The sequence below is a fragment of the Oncorhynchus mykiss genome, chromosome 21, assembly GCF_057628025.1.
Source record: "Oncorhynchus mykiss isolate SJ-2025 chromosome 21, ASM5762802v1, whole genome shotgun sequence".
Lineage (NCBI taxonomy): Eukaryota > Metazoa > Chordata > Actinopteri > Salmoniformes > Salmonidae > Oncorhynchus > Oncorhynchus mykiss.
In genome coordinates this window covers 14101617-14118723 of record NC_143042.1, presented here as the reverse complement: position 1 = coordinate 14118723, position 17107 = coordinate 14101617, and the positions used below count along the sequence as shown (strand labels likewise).

Sequence of the window (17107 nt, the reverse complement as noted above, 5' to 3'; positions counted from 1 at the left end):
GCGCGCTGTGTTAAGAAGCAGTGCGGCTTGGTTGGGTTGTGTTTCGGAGGACGCATGGCATTCGACCTTCGTCTTTCCCAAGCCTGTACGGGAGTTGTAGCGATGAGACAAGATAGTAACTACTAACAATTGGAAACCATGAAATTGGGGAGAAAAGGGGGTAAAAAAAAAATATATATATGCTCCTTCTACAATGTACAACACCAAATAATGCATGAAGAGCAGAATTAGGCCGATACCCGCTAATTATCGAAATCCAGAAAAAAGCAGTTAAATTCTACAACCACCTAAAAGGAAAGTATTCTCAAACCTTCCATAACAAAGCCATCACCTACAGAGAAATGAACCTGGCCACAAAATTAGGTGGAAACTGAGCTGCACCTCCTACCAAATGTATGACTATACTGTATAAGAGACACATATTTTCCTTAGATTACACAGACCCACAAAGAATTAAAAATCAAATCAAATTTTGGTAATCTTCCATATCTATTGTGTGAAATACCACAGTGAGCAATCGCAGCAGCAAGGTTTGTGACCTGTTGCCACAAGAAAAGGGAAACCAGTGAAGAACACCATTGTAAATACAACCTGTTTATTTTCAATTTTGTACTTTCACTATTTGCACATTATTACAACACTGTAAATAGACATAATATGACATCTGAAATGTCTTTATTATTTTGTAACTTTTGTGAGTGTAATGTTTACTGTTTATTTTGAATTGTTTATTTCACTTTGGTTTATTTTACTTGATATGGCAATGTAAAAAACCCCTTCAATTGGAAATTGAATTGAGAGGGGGAGATAGAGAGTGAGCGAGATAGATAGATTGAGAGCGAGAGTGGGATAGAGATAGAGAGAGCGAGATAGATAGATTGAGAGCGGGATAGAGATAGAGAGAGCGAGATAGATAGATTGAGAGCGAGAGTGAAATAGAGATGGAGAGATAGAGAGAGCGAGATAGATTGAGAGCGAGAGTGGGATAGAGATAGAGAGAGCGAGATAGATTGAGAGCGAGAGTGGGATAGAGAGATAGAGAGGATAGGTTAAAACAATAGATCTTGAAGCTCCCAGGTTGAGTTGTGCTGCTCCTGGAACAGTTGGGCCCCTGTGGACCAGTTCAGTCCTTCACTAGAGTCCGTCAGCCTCCAACAAAAATACTCACAAAATAAAGGCTGTGAACTCCAAGAACAATCACTTCAGCTGAGTTCAATAACTATTATTCATGTCCCATTTCTCCATCCCTCTGCTGTAGCTACTGTGATGTTAATAAGGTAAGCCCTTGTCTGTTTTCCTAACTGAACTGAAGAGGAGCTTGGGAGAGCTATGTCAACAAGGCCTTTAGTTTTGGTTTGTAAAACTATTCCACGCTCATTTCCCTAAACTCATAGCCATTACCCTTGTGAACATGATGTGATCAGCCATGTAAGCCACAGATGGCGGTCAATGGGCTTCTCATTATGGGCAGGGCCTAGTCCTGGGGGCAATGAAGCTAACACCCAAGGTTCTAATGACTAGAACCCAGAGTTTTTCCTGACCTGTGACCATGGGATCAGAACAGAATAAACTATTGTTACATAGCCTATAACTAGCACCTGGAGTATCCTTTAGGTTATGTCAGGAAAGTCAGGGATTTCCTCCCACCTACTGTAATACCCAACCGGTAAGGGTGTATACCCAATCACCAATAGGTCAGTTCGGTTGATGCTACCTGGGTCTGTTTTCATTCTCTATGGGTCTTGTTGAAGTCTGATGACATGACCTTAGTGACCCAGCCTCTATTCATACCAGGACTGTTCACCCTGGATGATATTCTCTCCCCACAGAGCATTGATAACTGTAGCCATTGATGTAGTTCGGTGACGATAACTCATTGTAGGCAATCTGTTGGTTTCTTTCAGATTGCACAGTAGGCATATGTTCCACCGTTTACTTTCCACCTTTGAAAGTGGACAGCATTGAGAAGTGAGACCAATTTGAGACCTATGATCTTTGAGGGGCCCGAGGAGACCACTTCTACAGGAGGGAAAAGATGACTGTGGAAAAGATGTTGCCCCCCTCTTCCAAATCCAGCATGTCCTTACATCTGACACTAATCCAGCTATTATTCACCTACCCTGCCTTCTGATTAGACTACATAAAGGAGCTATACAAATTGGCTATGACCTTTGACATGTCACCCTTTTCTATGATGATATGGGCCAAGCTAAGCAGGAGACTTCAAATCTCCTCTACGCACATATTTGACAGCTTTGTTACAATGGTTAAAAAAAAACCCCACTGTTTTGGCTTTTCGTGATATAAAAAGAGCTGATGGGCCACTGATCAACAGTCATCACAGGGTGAGCGCAACTAAAGTCCACTCTCAATTACCCTCGCAAGGCCGTTAGGACCAAGATAATATAGTAGGAATCATGATCTCCCTATACTCTGTTATATTCACACTGGTGCTGTTCTCTGAGTTTAACACCCGCTCAGTCGTCTTTGCTGTACAGACAGGCAAGCTGGACGAGGGTAGGACAGAGCAGGAGAGCCTGCGATCGATACTAGGCGAAGACATGATGAGCGACAACGCTCTGGCTGCCCCGAGGTTCAGACGGGACCTCATCCTGGACAACGGACTGGACGACAGCAACACAAAGATCATCATTCTTTCAGTAAGTATCCTCCGTCATCCATGTCCATCATCACACTAACCTTCCTCATTTTACATTTGCTCAAACTTGAGCCATCATCAAACATAGATGAAAAGGATAGGTGTTTATCTTGATTAGATTCCCACAGTGGCAAAATCTACGATAATGTCTCCGCTCCATCAAAGGTTTGGCAGGCATGTGGAGTGATTCAGTTTCTGGCATCTGTATGTCATGCAAGTCATGGACATGGTTATCTTTGCTGTACTGGAACAGGAGTGATGAGAGGTTATAAAGCCACTTGGGCAGATTAGATGTCTGGATAACTGGGGCCCCTCTCGTACAGGTTTCAAATGGCCTGGCTCAGGACCAGACTCCAGAAGGCCGGGGTTTGAGACCCAGAAGATCTGTGCCGCTTCTTAAATGTCCATCTGGCAAATGGCATGCATCAATCCCAAATGAATGGAAAGGAAAAACACCATCCCAAAGTCCAATTAATTTTGACATGGGATTCTATAGCCCTTTCATGTGTATTGTTATATGTTTGTTGTATCATGCAAGCTAGATAACCTTCGGGTTTGGCTCACCAAATCTGATTTTGCAATAGAATCATCAGTGTATAGAGAATACTAATGTAGAGGCTGGCTGATCCACTAAAGGAAGCCTGCCAGACAGTGACCTAGCCTTCTGTCCCACAGGACATTGGACTGAAAGGGCACACCAGACGTGGCATGAACACAGCTTTCTCCCGAGCCCTTCCTGTCCTCCCCGACCGAGCCACAGATCACTCTCCTGCTGAATATAGCCTGAAAGTAGAGCGCAGGGAGGCCGACCTTGAGAGTAAGTATCGACCAGCGACTTCCCTTTGTTATTTCTTCTTCTACGGTTCCTGTATCCTTTCAATCGTGAGTATTAGAAAGATCCAGGTCACCGTCATTCAGCATGTCAAATGGGTGACTCGATGACACGATACCGGCATTAAAACCATCAATGAGGGTGTTGACACTTTTCACCATGATATTCCATTCATTACTTGGAACAAGAGTTTTATCAGCTGGACTTCTGACATTTCAGACATATAAAAGAAACAAACTGAAGACTGTTGAAGGTTATGACATCACGATTAAAAACAGTTTAATGCTTAAATTATTATTATTTTTTAATCACTGCAATTCTACCAATTTTATTCCCTCCAGTGCTGCGATGCATGATCGGACGAGTGTACCGACCCTGTTCGCAAGCATAAGAGTGTGGTGGATCCTACACTGCTGCCCTGCCGCCTGTCAATCTCCTGCAAAACATGACACACTTTCCTTATGTGTTCCTTACACCTGTGGCATGGTTCTAAAACACAAATCATGTATAAAACAACTATTAAAAATGTTTTGAGAAACCTGAAAACATTTGTACATGTCAATTCTGGGTCACATAATATAGCTACATTTGGAAAGTCACCATTGTTCAGGTGAAGAAAATAGGAAATTCTATACAGTTTATGATAGTAGTAGGGAAGATGCATGTGAGAGAGGAGAAGTGTCTAGCGGTGGGCCTTTTGTCTTAGAGGGAGATAAACTGCAGGCCAAACCTCCGCTTAAAACCCAAACAGATCTGCTTGGGTTTTAACCACTCTCAGACTTTCCACATTGCCTCAACAGCTCTTCTGCATCATTGCATTACACTCTCCCACAGACGGACGACAGCTGGCGATCTTTCTTTCAAAATGATGATGTCTGTCAATTGTTGGAAAGCACAACAGAGGCAAAAAATAAATAGAAAGTACAATAAAGCCTCTGAAATCAGGCCAAACTCCACTGGGGGAAAAACAAGTGCAATTGATTACAGGAACATTCAGCTTCAAAGAAGACAGACCATTGATTAAATAAAACAACATTTCTAGTACTGCATTCTCCTTCAACACGACAATGAATAGTTTACAATCTGAAGAAGCTGGTGAGCTTGCCCTGTCCGGCAATCAGTTTCTTCTTACTTGGGGCTTTCTTCCCTGACAATTTGGTTGATGTTACAGTGGTGGAGGGGTTTCTTCAGAGGGAGCTGGTTCTCTGACCCACAATGTTCGCTACAATCCACCAGCTTCCGTTTACAGGCCTTGCTGCTTCCTTCTGTCTGGATGTTGGTCTTCAGACCGCCCCCGCCTGCTCCACTCCTGGGCCCCAGCGCTGTGGCAACCCCCCGGGTCGTGCCTCCTCGCTGGGCCTCTTTCCTCTCAGCCTCTGGGTAAACCTCCACTGGAGAGAGGAAACAGTAATAGAGCTTAACAATTGGGGTCGAAAAAAATTGACATAAGAGAGGAAGGAAAAAGGGGAAAGAAAAAAAAAAACGGATAAAATTGCTGACGTTAGCCTGCAGTTTAACAGCCAGAGTGTTTATTCTAGCGGGCTGAAAGTGAACATTTGTCATGTAAACCGATGGCGCAGAGCCTGGATTCCCACAGAAAGAAGGCGGGGGAGGGGGGGGGGGGTGTTAGGTTTTTACTACAGATGTGGGGGCGGCCAGGTTTTATAAAATGGGGAATCATTTAAAGGTTGATCGTAAGTACCAGTCCCAGGGCTGGGACTGGGCAGGGTTCGAGGCCAGGGCTGGGAAGGTGGGTCTGGGCATCGATCCGAATCTGTGGCGTCAGAGGGAATAGAAGCCAATCCCTGAAGGGGGGGGTGTATGTAACTGCGCTGCACTATATGTGAGGAAATCTGGAGCAGTTCACCAGCATGCATGCAGATTAGTACATGCAGTTACAGGTCTCTGAGAAAGGGAGAATGATGCCACAACTAGACATTTTTACCTCTGCTGTCGAGGAGCTGGGCAGAGGTGGAGTCCACAGTAGTGAGGGTCCACTTGGGAGCCTGTTGCACACAGGTGGAGCCCTGGATGATGCTGCGGAAGTCCAGCACGCGGTGGCTTCGAGTCGTCCTGGTACGTGGAGGCAAACTGAGATCGGATGAAAAAAAATCAAAAAAAAAAAATCAAAGAGAAACTATCATGGCTCTTCAACCCTGTTCCTGGAGAGGTACCCTCCTGTAGGTTTTCAATCCAACCCCAGTTGTAACCATCCCGATTCAGCTTATCAACCAGCTAATTATTAGGGTCAGGTGCACTAGATTAGGGTTGGAGTGAATATACAAGATGGTAGATCTCCAGGAACAGGCTTGTTAATCTAAACTATTTTGTTGCAAGTTCTGGAGGAAAAACTTCATTACGTCACAATTTCTCAGCCAAGCCGCCATTAGACAATGAACCTAGAAGCCCATTAAATAATTTTTTTTAAATCATTCAAAAAAAAAGTAGTGAGCCTGATCTCCAGAGCCCATGATTGCAGCAGCCCCAGGAGTATACTATGATTGAAGCTAGAGCTACTCAGGTTTTTCTAAATCTAGCCAGCTTCAGTTAACTTCTCCTTCTCAGGCTTCCTCCATACTACAAAAGTGTATATTGATTGTCCGCCGTAACTGCACATGCATGTCGCACATGGCTAGTCAAACGCCAAACTCTTCATCGAGACAATGCCGAAACCTTAATCCATGGGCGAGTCAGTGCCACACTTTAATTTCTGCCGAAATCAAAATGAATGAAAAGTCATTGCAAATTCCACAGGCGACGGTGTGAAATAGGCTTGAAGTGCAGTGTTTATTTGAAATATAGTTTTGCTGTGCTTATCAATGCACAAGCCCCCCCCAACACTCCTATTGATAAAATAGCATTACGTCATATACAAGTTTTACTCTGCGTGAAGTTTCAAATGCATTGTCAATACTAATGTGTAATTGAACATGTCATTTAGCAGATGCTCTTATCCAGACCAATTAGGGTGCCTTGCTCAAAGGCTCGACAGCTTTTTCACCAAGTTGGCTCGGGGAGTCGAACCAGCGACCTTTCGGGTATTGGCCCAACGCCTGTAATTTGAGGCATTTTATTTTTATCAAATATTTTTAAATCAGTAGTCTTCCTCAAATTAAGGGGTTGACTCAATATTTGTGAGAGGGAGGGAATCTGATTTAATTGGTCCTCAACTGTGGCTTCATTCAGGATAAATGGAGTTTGCCAGCCTGGATCAGGTTAGTTCTGAAGTATTCGTTGCTGTAGAAATGTATCTGGCTTAAAGGTGAGCGAGCACTGTTGTGGAACTGGCCAGTGGCGACCTGTCATTCAGGGCAGGTGGGGCAGAGCTGCACCGGATTAGCTAAAATACAATATTTTTTGTTTTTGCATGTCATTTTGGCAATAAGTGTCACAACAGTTTGCAGACAATGTAAAAAAAAAAAAATTTTTTAAGTATCATGGAGTTAAAGCCGCATACAAACGTGGTCTCTTTTTTGCTTTCTTGATTAAGGCAGCTCCAAAATGCAGGCGTTTCAGCCTAGTGCTTTCTGTGGTGCTGGGCCAGCGGAAAATACGGAGCGTAGGTGTTGGTAATTTTCTCTAGTTGTGCCGTGATAGGCTCAGTGTTCTGTCACTCATGGGGACACTATGCCACCGCAAAGTATACGAGGAGAGCTCGAAAATTCAAGCACCTTGGGTGCTGCCATAGATTTACATTAGAAGTGCCCATCCAAGAAGGCTCAAGTTCATTGGCCACAGATAAAATGACGTTACAACAACAGTAGCTTTGATTGGACTGATCATGTCAAAATCATACTTTCAAAATCTTAGCTAGCAAGCAGTAATTGTGAATCAAGTTGACACTCTACTGGTAAATCCTTGTCATATGAAGATAAAATGTATCGGTACTCATCAGCCATACAGTGCATTTGGAAAGTATTATGACTACTTGACTTTCCCCACATTTTGTTACAGCCTTATTCTAAGAGTTAATAAATAAAATGTTTTAACCAATCTACACACAATACCCCATAATGACAAAGCGAAAACAGGTTTAGAAATGTTTGCAAATTTATCAAAAATAAAACAAATACCTTGTTTACATAAGTATTCAGACCCTTTGCTATGAGACTCGACATTGAACTCAGGTGCACCCTGTTTCCATTGATCATCACCTGTGGTAAATTTGATTGTGGACATGATTTGGAAATACACACACGTCAGAGCAAAAACCAAGCCCTGAGGTTGAAGGAATTGTCCATAGAGCTCAGAGACAAGATTGCGTCAAGGCACAGATGTGGGGAAGGGTATCAAAACATTTCTGAAGCATTGAAGGTCCCCAAGAACACAGTGGCCTCCATCATTTTTAAATGTAAGAAGTTTGGAACCACCAAACTGAGCAATCAGGGGAGAAAGGCCTTGGTCTGGGAGGTGACCAAGAACCTGATGGTCACTCTGACAGAGCTCCAGAGTTCCTCTGTGCAGATGGGAGAAGTTGTTCAGAAGTACAACCATCTCTGCAGCATTCCACCAATCAGGCCTTTATGGTGGGGGACCAGACGGAAGCCACTCAGGAAAAGCCACAGGACAGCCCACTTAGAGTTTGCCAAAAGGCACCTAAAGACTCTCAGACCACAAAAAAACAAGATTCTCTGGCCTGATGAAACCAAGATTGAACTCTATGGCCTGAATGCCAAGCGTCAAGTCTGGAGGAAACCTGGCACAATCCGCACGGTGAAGCATGGTGGTGGCAGCATCATGCCGTGGGGATGTTTTTCAGCAGCAGGGACTGATAGACTAGTCAGGATTGAGGGAAAGATGAATGGAGCAAAGCACAGAAGTGGCTTCGTGACAAGTCTCTAAATGTCCTTGAGTGGCTCAGCCAGAGCCTGGACTTGAACCCGATCAAACATCTCTGGAGAGACCTGAAACTAGCTGTGCAGACTCACCATCCAACCTGACAGAGCTTGAGAGGATCTGAAAAAAAGAAGAATGGGAGGAACTCCCCAAATACAGATGTGCCAAGCTTGTAGCATCATACCCAAGAAGACTCGAGGCTGTAATCACTGCCAAAGGTGCTTCAACAAAGTACCGAGTAAAGGGTCTGAATACTTATGGAAATGTAATATTTCAGTTGTTTAATTTCTTCAATTTGCCAAAACTTGAGAAAAAAACAAAACAGTTTTTGCTTTGACATTATGGAATATTGTGTTCAGATTGATGATGGGGGAAACAATATAATCCAATTTAGAATAAGGCTGTAACATAACAAAATAAGGAAAAAGCCAAGGGGTCTGAAGACAAGCTCTGACTTGGAAAATATATTTGGAAAGGTCATGGTGTACAGTGCGAATACTGTAAGAATTGCCCATGTTCTGAATTCTGCCGCGGTACATTTGAAAAGTGCTGAAATAGACTAGTCTTAACTCGCTCATTAAAAGTCTTACTCAAAATTGAAGATTGCCTCATCCGCTCATCATTCCCTTATGCCATAGTTTGAACATCTCAACTGTCAGTAGAAACCACATTTGTTTAAGCAAGTCAGCCATATCAGATATGTTTTTTTTTAAAGGCAGCAAATGAGGCTGAATTAACTGTTTCGCAGCCAGACAAGGCTCCACTGATATCCAGGTGAAGTGGTGGTAAAGGTTAACTCCATGGTGCTAAAAGAAAACTCTGCTGTTGGGAAAGCTTTATGTGGGCCCTAACAGCTTGTGGGCACCGTTTGTTATAGTTACAGTGCAATTCATGTATTGTTTAGTGTTGTGTAGTGAGTGGCTTTGCTGGCATGCACTTAAAAAAAAACAAAAAAACGATTGGGGTAGTTAGCCCCACCAATACTTACATGCTAAAATTGCCAATGGAACTGTCTCTCTCGAGTTGAACAAAGTGACCCCGTTAACGTCTCAAACCACATACGTAGATAGGGCTCATGGACCGGTTTCTCAAAAGCATCTTAAAGCTACATTCATTGTTAGAACCTTCGTAGGAGTAGCGTTAAATCTGTCTCGTTAACGTTGCACTTGAAAACGCTCGTAATCTAACGCCTGCCTCACACTCGTAGAACAGCGAAATGCGTCAGGTGCTTTTTTGCCCTCCCGCATCACTTTATAGACAGATCCCCGCAAATCACATGGTTTATCCGTCTGACCACGGATAACATAATTACCAAGTTGTCTTTGCAATTGACAAACAAGCGACGTATAAAAATATGCTACAAATGAAAATCGAGATAACATTGAAATATACATGTTATGTTCAATCAATTGAGTTATACATGTTTCTACTTGTAGGCTACTCTGTATAATTTCAATACATTGCATGGTGTGTAGCCTACTGTATCATGTGCCAAATCTGCGATTTAAATGCATTTTTATTGGGTAGGCATTACAATAAACCGTGTCAAAATTTGGGGCAATGGGTGGTAATATCTCTCGGAGCTGATCTGTTGTCAGTATTTTGAAATAACTTTTTATAATTAAGAAAATATTTGAATGGAGAAAGCGGATCCGAGAGCAGCGCTCCCATCATCCTCAACACATGCTCCAAGATGCACTTCACGACCCTTCTCTCTGCGTTGTGTTTTGGGAGACGCCTAAAACGGCTAAATATGTAACATGCAAGAGTCATCGTTAAAAACACCCGTAAGCCTAAATTCCATCACTATCGGGAAACCGGGCCCTGGCTGATCCACTCCTTTATCCCCTGTTTGATCTTGGCCTGCTGGGGATTATCACAACTCAAAGATTTCTCCCTCCAGGCCAGCAGCAGAACCGCAGTAGGGAAGGAGGAATCCAGTGGAGAAAAAAGAACGGTGTGCAAAACTGGGTGGGACTGTAAAGCAAAGGGGGGAAATTAAAGTCCAGAGAGAAGGCTATTCAAAGAACTCAAAATAACTTCTCAAACGAGCACCTAAAACAACATTTAACCCTCGGATCACCAAGCATGAAATGTACACGTACCCTCGTTACATGCTGATAAAAACGCCTCGCTAAAGCCAGAAATAATGACGGACAGGGGAGAACATAACGCAGGCAAAGAGGTAAAAGACTGACATGACGTCCTCCTGACATACAGCTCACACTTAATCCAATTACAGCAGCTGGAAAGAGCAGCATCTAGTTCTATTACAGGGAGAGGATGACAAGGGGGGGGGCACCGCTTCTGAGGCTGTCCTAAAACAACCTCTATAGACTGGTTGGCCTGGCCAGGCTAAGGTAAGCCCATCCTCCAGGAACAGCAGGTGCAAGCAATTGCTCTGTTCTCGGGTCTGGTGTTTGTTTTTGAATGCACGCACACAAGCCCAATAGCCCACCTGCAAGATCAGGATATTAGGTGAGGAGTTGGCAGACACATTGTGTTCTTATGGCAGCTCCTCTTATGATGAGCCAGCTTTCATTTCATGGGGAAGAGGAATACGTCAAAGCATTGAAAGGCATCTTGTTACAGAGATCAAATTATCACAGAGACGCCAATCAATAATGTATCATACTATTCATCCAAATTATGCAATTCAATACATCATTAAGCTCACTTAACTTGCTGTGTTTAATCGGTCTGAAACAGACACAAAAGCATGGAAAAAAAAGAACCACAATGCAAAAACTCAAATGTGACCATCTGCACGTGTGCCAGGTGACTGCCGTCAGCGTATGATGAAACTATTGGACAGGGGCCCGGGTTGATAAAGACATTCAGCAGACAACAACCATTCAAGTTTCCCTTACTAGTCGAGTTAAGTGACTGATATGGCATCTTTAAAGTGAAGTGGATGCAGAAAGCTTCCGCCCGCCGAGTTCAGGAAGCGGTGAGCCGCCCAGGGACCATTACAGCGCACTCACAGGAAGACGGCCAGAATGTGGGGAGCTAAAGTGACATCTGCTAGCGCAATCAAATAAAGGAGCCCATTTCCACAAAATGTGTTTAGCACACATGTTTGAAAGGGGTTCAAGCAGTCCTTCATGTAGAGACAGAACAACCCAGCCCCTTTAAATCTCAAACTGTCATTGTTTTTAGAGGAGTAAGCAGTTTCTACATCCAGGTTGCATTTGTGGAACGGTATACTTGTTACTGACGAGCACAGCATGTTAGCACCAGGTCCCAATTCTACTAGCGCATCGTGGAAACAGCAAACATGTACACGGAGGCAAGTCGATAAGCCCACAGCCTTCCAGGCTGCAAACACCACACTGCTAACTGAGAATCTCTCCACATCCGTTGGTTATATCAATCCGTTTATATCCAGATAATTTGGGCCGATACCAGTATAGTATCGTGGCAAGGAAAAAAACAAAAAACATGAAGCGGGTTCCACTTTAGGAAAAGAACCCAAATGTTGGAAACAAACATGTTGTTTGTCACATTTATTTTCTTTCTCCAAGCTACAGCAGACAACCTGTATCCTTTAAAAAATATATATTTTTAAAAGGACCAAAGAATTCTGCTTTGTGTTTTCATTTTTGCTATGGAAAAATATTACGATACTGGTATTGTCCCAGGCCTACTGATAATGACTGAAAAGAGAACACATCTAGGGATGCTATACAATGACCACAGTAAACAGGCAAAACCTCAGAGGGATAGACAAAAACAGAAGAGTAGAGCATCTTCTGACCAGCTACTTATCAAACCAAGAGGGTGGAGCCCTGTTGAGAAGCATAACAAAACGTGTCACTGGGAGGTTGCCGGTTTGAATCCCCGATTGTAGAGGAGTAGTTCTATACCCCAGACTCAACTCAGAGCAACACACTGGATTAACGGGAGCAAAAACACAGCTGTACAAATGTGAACGTGTAGAAGCCAGTTATAAGATGAGGGGCGTCAACTGAGCAAATAAATAATACAATACCGGGGAGAAATTACAGAACGCAAAGACATTATTTTTCAATGTTTGGACATCTGATTCGATGTTTCGTATTCGGTCTCCTGGTCCTACTTGGAGGGTGGGCGGGCTGTGTGTACCTTGGGTTTGAGTTGATCTTGTCGCTCCTGGACGTGGGGCTGCAGGGGTTTTGGAGAGGAGCCCGTGGGAACCTCAGGGGATCTGAGGACACAGAAGCAAATCAGACTGAAAGCAGCTGTTTATGAGTTAGGAGTTAGAGAGGCTGTGAAAACCTATGAATTATTAGCATATTAAGCATTGATTAGTGTGTGTGCGTGCCAGATGAGGCTTACCGGAACAGTAACAGCATGCAGGTCCCCTCCTCCACACTGAGGACAGCCTGATTCGCAGAGAGTAAGACTGCCTTGTTCCTGAATGGCGGTGCCAAAGCATCTTCATCCAGCAATGCTATCAGGACCTTCAGTCTCCCGACCTCCATAAGCAGTGGTGTGGTTAATAGCATGGTATCTAGGCTGAAAAGGATATACACAAAACCATATAGTGTTAAGATGATGGCGTTCATGTATATGTCAAGGCCCTTTTTGTTTGATCCACATGTAGGCTGAGAGAGGTTGGATCCGTTGGCCCAGAAAGGTGTCATACCCTGGCTGGGCTGATCCCTGTCCCACTAGCCGACTGCAGTCTGTGGGACAGGTGGATCTGAGCGATCTGCTCTTTGAGGTCCTTGGCGGTCTCATTGTGTATGCTGCAGCTGACATCTCCACTGGCCCACCCCTCCAACAGAGCTGCCCTGATACTGGTCACCAGACGAACGCCAGCAATATAGAGAAAAACAGGTGTACATAAAATATAATAAAACATGTGTAATTATCTAATCCATTATGAAGACAAGTCAAGCAGCCTTCTACTTATAGGCCTCGGGTAGAAAGATGATAAAGACGCTCCCTTTTTCTAAGGGTTCACTCATCACTTTTTTATTTCACCTTTATTTATTCATTCACCACTGACCATGAAGTGACTGCAACATTATTGGGGTGTGTGAAAAGAGCAGCAAGTGTCAACACTGTAGCAAGGTGGGGTGGAGAAGGAGCAGGCTAGATTCCCTGACCCAGTTATGATGAGGGGAGTGAGTCTCTGGAAGAGAATCATCTGGGATACCAGATGTTAGCTGAACAAGAGGCCCTGAACCCTTCAGAGAAGGTGTTTGTGTGTGGAAATACAGTACTCCACTGAGGGTGTGAAGGGGGAGGTAGGGGTGCAGGCTGTTGAAAGAGCCATTCTGGCATCAGATCAGTCCAGTGTCCCATCAGAGAGGCACCACAGCAGAGCAGGGAGAAAATCCTCAGTCATAAACACCCAGAAGGCCCCTGCTATGAGGGAACTGGGACAATACATCCAATATCATGGACTCTACAGCTATATATCTGAGTGCCAAGGTGTCAATCATCTAGCGCTGTAGTTGCTACTGCAATTCAGGGGAAATGAGGCCTTGTTGTGACACAGCATGGCTTCTCCCATTGCATTAGATCAAAGTTCAGTCCACACGTTTTCATCGAATGACCAAACAATCTCTTAACCACATTTGTGGCACTGCCAAACGCTTGATGGAGAAAACCTGAATCAATCTGTAATTATACACAGGCCATGAAAGTGATCAATGAAATCTTAAAGTTTGATGATAATTTAACTAAGTAATCAAACCAAGGAAGGAACATATTATCTTTTTACTTTTAGTCAATTTTACTTTGATGTCGCCGAGATAAACATGTTTTAGTAATTCACATGTTATCATGAGAACCTGGGGCAGAAGTCATTAGGGGAAAATCAGATCTGTACACAGCAATAGGCAGGTGGGATTTGATGACAAGGGTAAGCAGAGATGGAGTCTGCCAGGCCAGGGTGGTATTCATTAGGCACCAAACAGAAGAAAAACAGACAAAACAGGAGGGACTACAGTACAAAAACATATCCATTAATAAAGGTTGGGTTTTACCTTCCATTCCAAAACATTTTGCTACAATGTGCACTAATGAATACAACCAAGCTGGTTGAGTACCTTGGGTTAGGGTTGTCTCCCAATATCTCCTCCAGATTGTCTGTGAAATGGACAAAGTCTGACAGGCCTTTAACATGTTTCCTCAGGGGGTTAGACTCAGCGGGGGCATAGCCCTTTCCTCCCAGCTGGACTGCTCTGGCAAATGATGTCGCAGCCTGCAATATATAGATGATTAACATTACGCGATCATAGGATTGTCATGTTGTCAACATTCATTGGCTAAACCCATACGTCACTGTAATGATAGGAAACAGACACGGAAAGTGTAGAGGCCATTTTGTCATTCTTACCAAGAAGAGTGACATGTTCTTGCTCCGTGCTTCAGGTCAGTAAAAGCTACACGTCCGAGCGATCTGCCAGGGGTGTCAAGGGTGTGCGCTAGGGCCATGTCGTTCTTGGAGTTGACCAGCTGATCCAGATAGGAGCAGAAGACCCTCCTCGCCACCTTTCCTACCCATTGGGGATTTAGCAGCCTTTAAAAACAACAGCCGATGCCACAAACTACACACACACGGCCCCATTTAAAGTCAGAACACCATCTTCAACCCAAACCAACATTTCAAAAACCTCATCATCCCCAGGCAGTATTACAGTAGCAACCCGTATTCTACCCACTCATAAATCAGACAGTTGACAGGGCAGCAGCCTGGAGAGAGCAACGCATGTCCTAGCCCACAATGTCTGTTGCGTTTTAAAACATCTGCCTGGTAATTTAATTCACATTTCGCTCTTAAATCTGAGTGATATGATTTAAAGTTCCTGTTAATAAGAGCGAGACAGATTCCAGTGCCTGAGAAAGACTGGAAAAGCTAAGAGAGAATGAAAGGCTTGCCAGGCTGACTGGGAAAAGGAGAGGGAAGAGTGAAAGAAAGTACCTTGGTTGCACAACGATATGAGCCAATGTAACATTTAAAATTCTGGCCAAACCACCTTCTCTTATGTGAGGAGAGAATGGAGAGTCAGTTTGCTTACACTATGCTGACATGTTCATACATGCTTATGACATATCTGCTTACCTGTGTGCTGTATGGCTTTGACTTGCTTGATGAGTCGAGGGGACCTGGGACAGGGAATCCCTCACCTCATAGGTCTCCATGTTACTGGACTGAAACAGCTGGACCTTGGCAACAACATGAACACAGATTTGGCAGTTAGCGAAACTGGCCTTCGAGACTATATCAAACAGCTGACTAGGTCATTCATCCTAGTTTCAATCAGGCCTAATACTCACTGAGCTCAGAGGCTCCTCAGGGTCCCGGATCAACCCTCAGCTGTTTGTACATAGAGCGGATATCAATCAAGTCCATAGTGTTGGTGCGCTTCAGAAAGGAGTCGTATTCTTTCCTGATGATGTCATAGTTTTCTGGTCAGGAAGAGTCATTGTAAAGGGGCAGGTGAAGGTTGTCTAATAGTAAGTGTTTCCAGGCCATCAGGACGTCGCTCAGGGCAACAGTGAACTCTCCACTGTCCTGTCAGAAGAGAGCAAAAGCAGATGGCTTAAAGCCATGACTGCTGCCTGTGAAGGGAATCAGAATGCATAGTTCATGGTGAATTATCCTCCCATACAGTCTGGTGGGACCAAGGGTGGGACAAATTATGTTATTATTATAGGGTCAGGAGTCTTTCCTGACCATGTGATCAGGGGAAACCAGGCCCAAATGGCTATAATAGGGGTGCAGATAAACTCATTGCCATAATGGCGTACCTCCAAAACGTGATGTCACTAAATGTTATGACTTTGATCCCCGTGTCTGTTAGGACCACAGTCACTGGCGTACCACAGCAGGCTTGGGGGGCCTACGTGGTACGCAAGAATGGTACACCAGAATGGACATGAAGCTTCTTCTGATGGGATAAAGACCAGCCATTTGGGTCAACCATGGTTTACCAGTGCTGTGATAAAGATGGTGTGAAATAATGAATGGGAAAAATGTCTGCACTGTATGTTGTTTGTTAGATAGCCAGCTTTAGATGAATGATTCCATAAAAATAATATTTAAAAAATTAACTGCCACTATTACAGTCAAACAATGCAGTCAATCCACAGCTATAAACTAGTTGAAATCAGTAGATGCTAGGTTGTAAATGCAACAAGTACTGATATTGTAGCATATACATGGTCCCCAATAGAATATGAACACATTATAAGCCATATCAAATATGCTAAGAATAACAGGAAATTAGCTGTAAAACTGCAACAACAAAAAAAATCTCAGCCTCATGGCAAAATGTGTAGAATAGCAGGAAATTATCTTAAAAAAATGACAAATTCTCAGCCTCATTGCAGAATGGTATGAGTAGCTATAAAAACCACCATTTTCCTTTGCCCCATGGCATAAAGTGTAGAATTCCCCCCCCCCCACTGTCTTCAGACTGTCCTCTAAATTCGTGATTGTCCATGTGAAGATGATAAACAAGACTGTTTAGTTATATGTACTGAAACCCTAAAAACGGCAATGTAACCAATACAAACGAAGTACTGTATGACGGCTTATAACAATGTATTAGTTAGAATGTTTAACTTTAATTAAAGTGGATATAAGATCTACAAGAATACAGATGTAGGTTGCTGGTAGCTAGTGAAAATATAAAACACCATTAAACACATACTTACCTAAACAAATGTTACAGCCTCAAACAGGGGCGTATGTAGTAAGCGTATCGCCAAAATACATTCTTCACCCACGTAGCCAATGCACAGGCAGCTGATGCGTTGACATTTTTTAAATTCTGCGAAAT

At 43.5% G+C, this 17107-nt stretch overlaps 2 protein-coding genes across 2 annotated transcripts; one reads left to right on the top strand and one right to left on the bottom strand.

Annotated features, from left to right (window-relative positions):
- The first annotated feature begins 2339 nt into the window (after positions 1 to 2339).
- Positions 2340 to 3882, top strand: pmch (pro-melanin-concentrating hormone). The gene is made up of 3 exons (XM_021577174.3): positions 2340 to 2660; positions 3335 to 3476; positions 3833 to 3882. Exons 1-3 carry the CDS (start codon positions 2418 to 2420, stop codon positions 3880 to 3882), a joined length of 435 nt encoding a protein of 144 aa, XP_021432849.2. The 5' UTR covers positions 2340 to 2417.
- On the bottom strand, positions 3739 to 17100 carry LOC110500052 (PCNA-interacting partner). Its single transcript, XM_090213908.1, is given in 11 exon segments — positions 3739 to 4882; positions 5437 to 5582; positions 12432 to 12513; positions 12645 to 12773; positions 12775 to 12824; positions 12955 to 13108; positions 14369 to 14523; positions 14659 to 14818; positions 15385 to 15488; positions 15600 to 15837; positions 16983 to 17100. Coding segments are annotated over 8 exon segments (753 nt in total). The 5' UTR covers positions 14674 to 14818; positions 15385 to 15488; positions 15600 to 15837; positions 16983 to 17100; the 3' UTR covers positions 3739 to 4860.
- Positions 17101 to 17107: the final 7 nt, after the last annotated feature.

What these genes read in the sequence shown, in the direction of transcription:
- pmch (XM_021577174.3), top strand. Translation starts at nt 2,418, where the DNA reads ATGATCTCCCTATACTCTGTTATATTCACACTGGTGCTGTTCTCTGAG. An exon ending in CAAAGATCATCATTCTTTCA is followed by an intron (nt 2,661 to 3,334) that starts GTAAGTATCCTC and finishes TCTGTCCCACAG; the next exon opens with GACATTGGACTGAAAGGGCA. An exon ending in CAGGGAGGCCGACCTTGAGA is followed by an intron (nt 3,477 to 3,832) that starts GTAAGTATCGAC and finishes TATTCCCTCCAG; the next exon opens with TGCTGCGATGCATGATCGGA.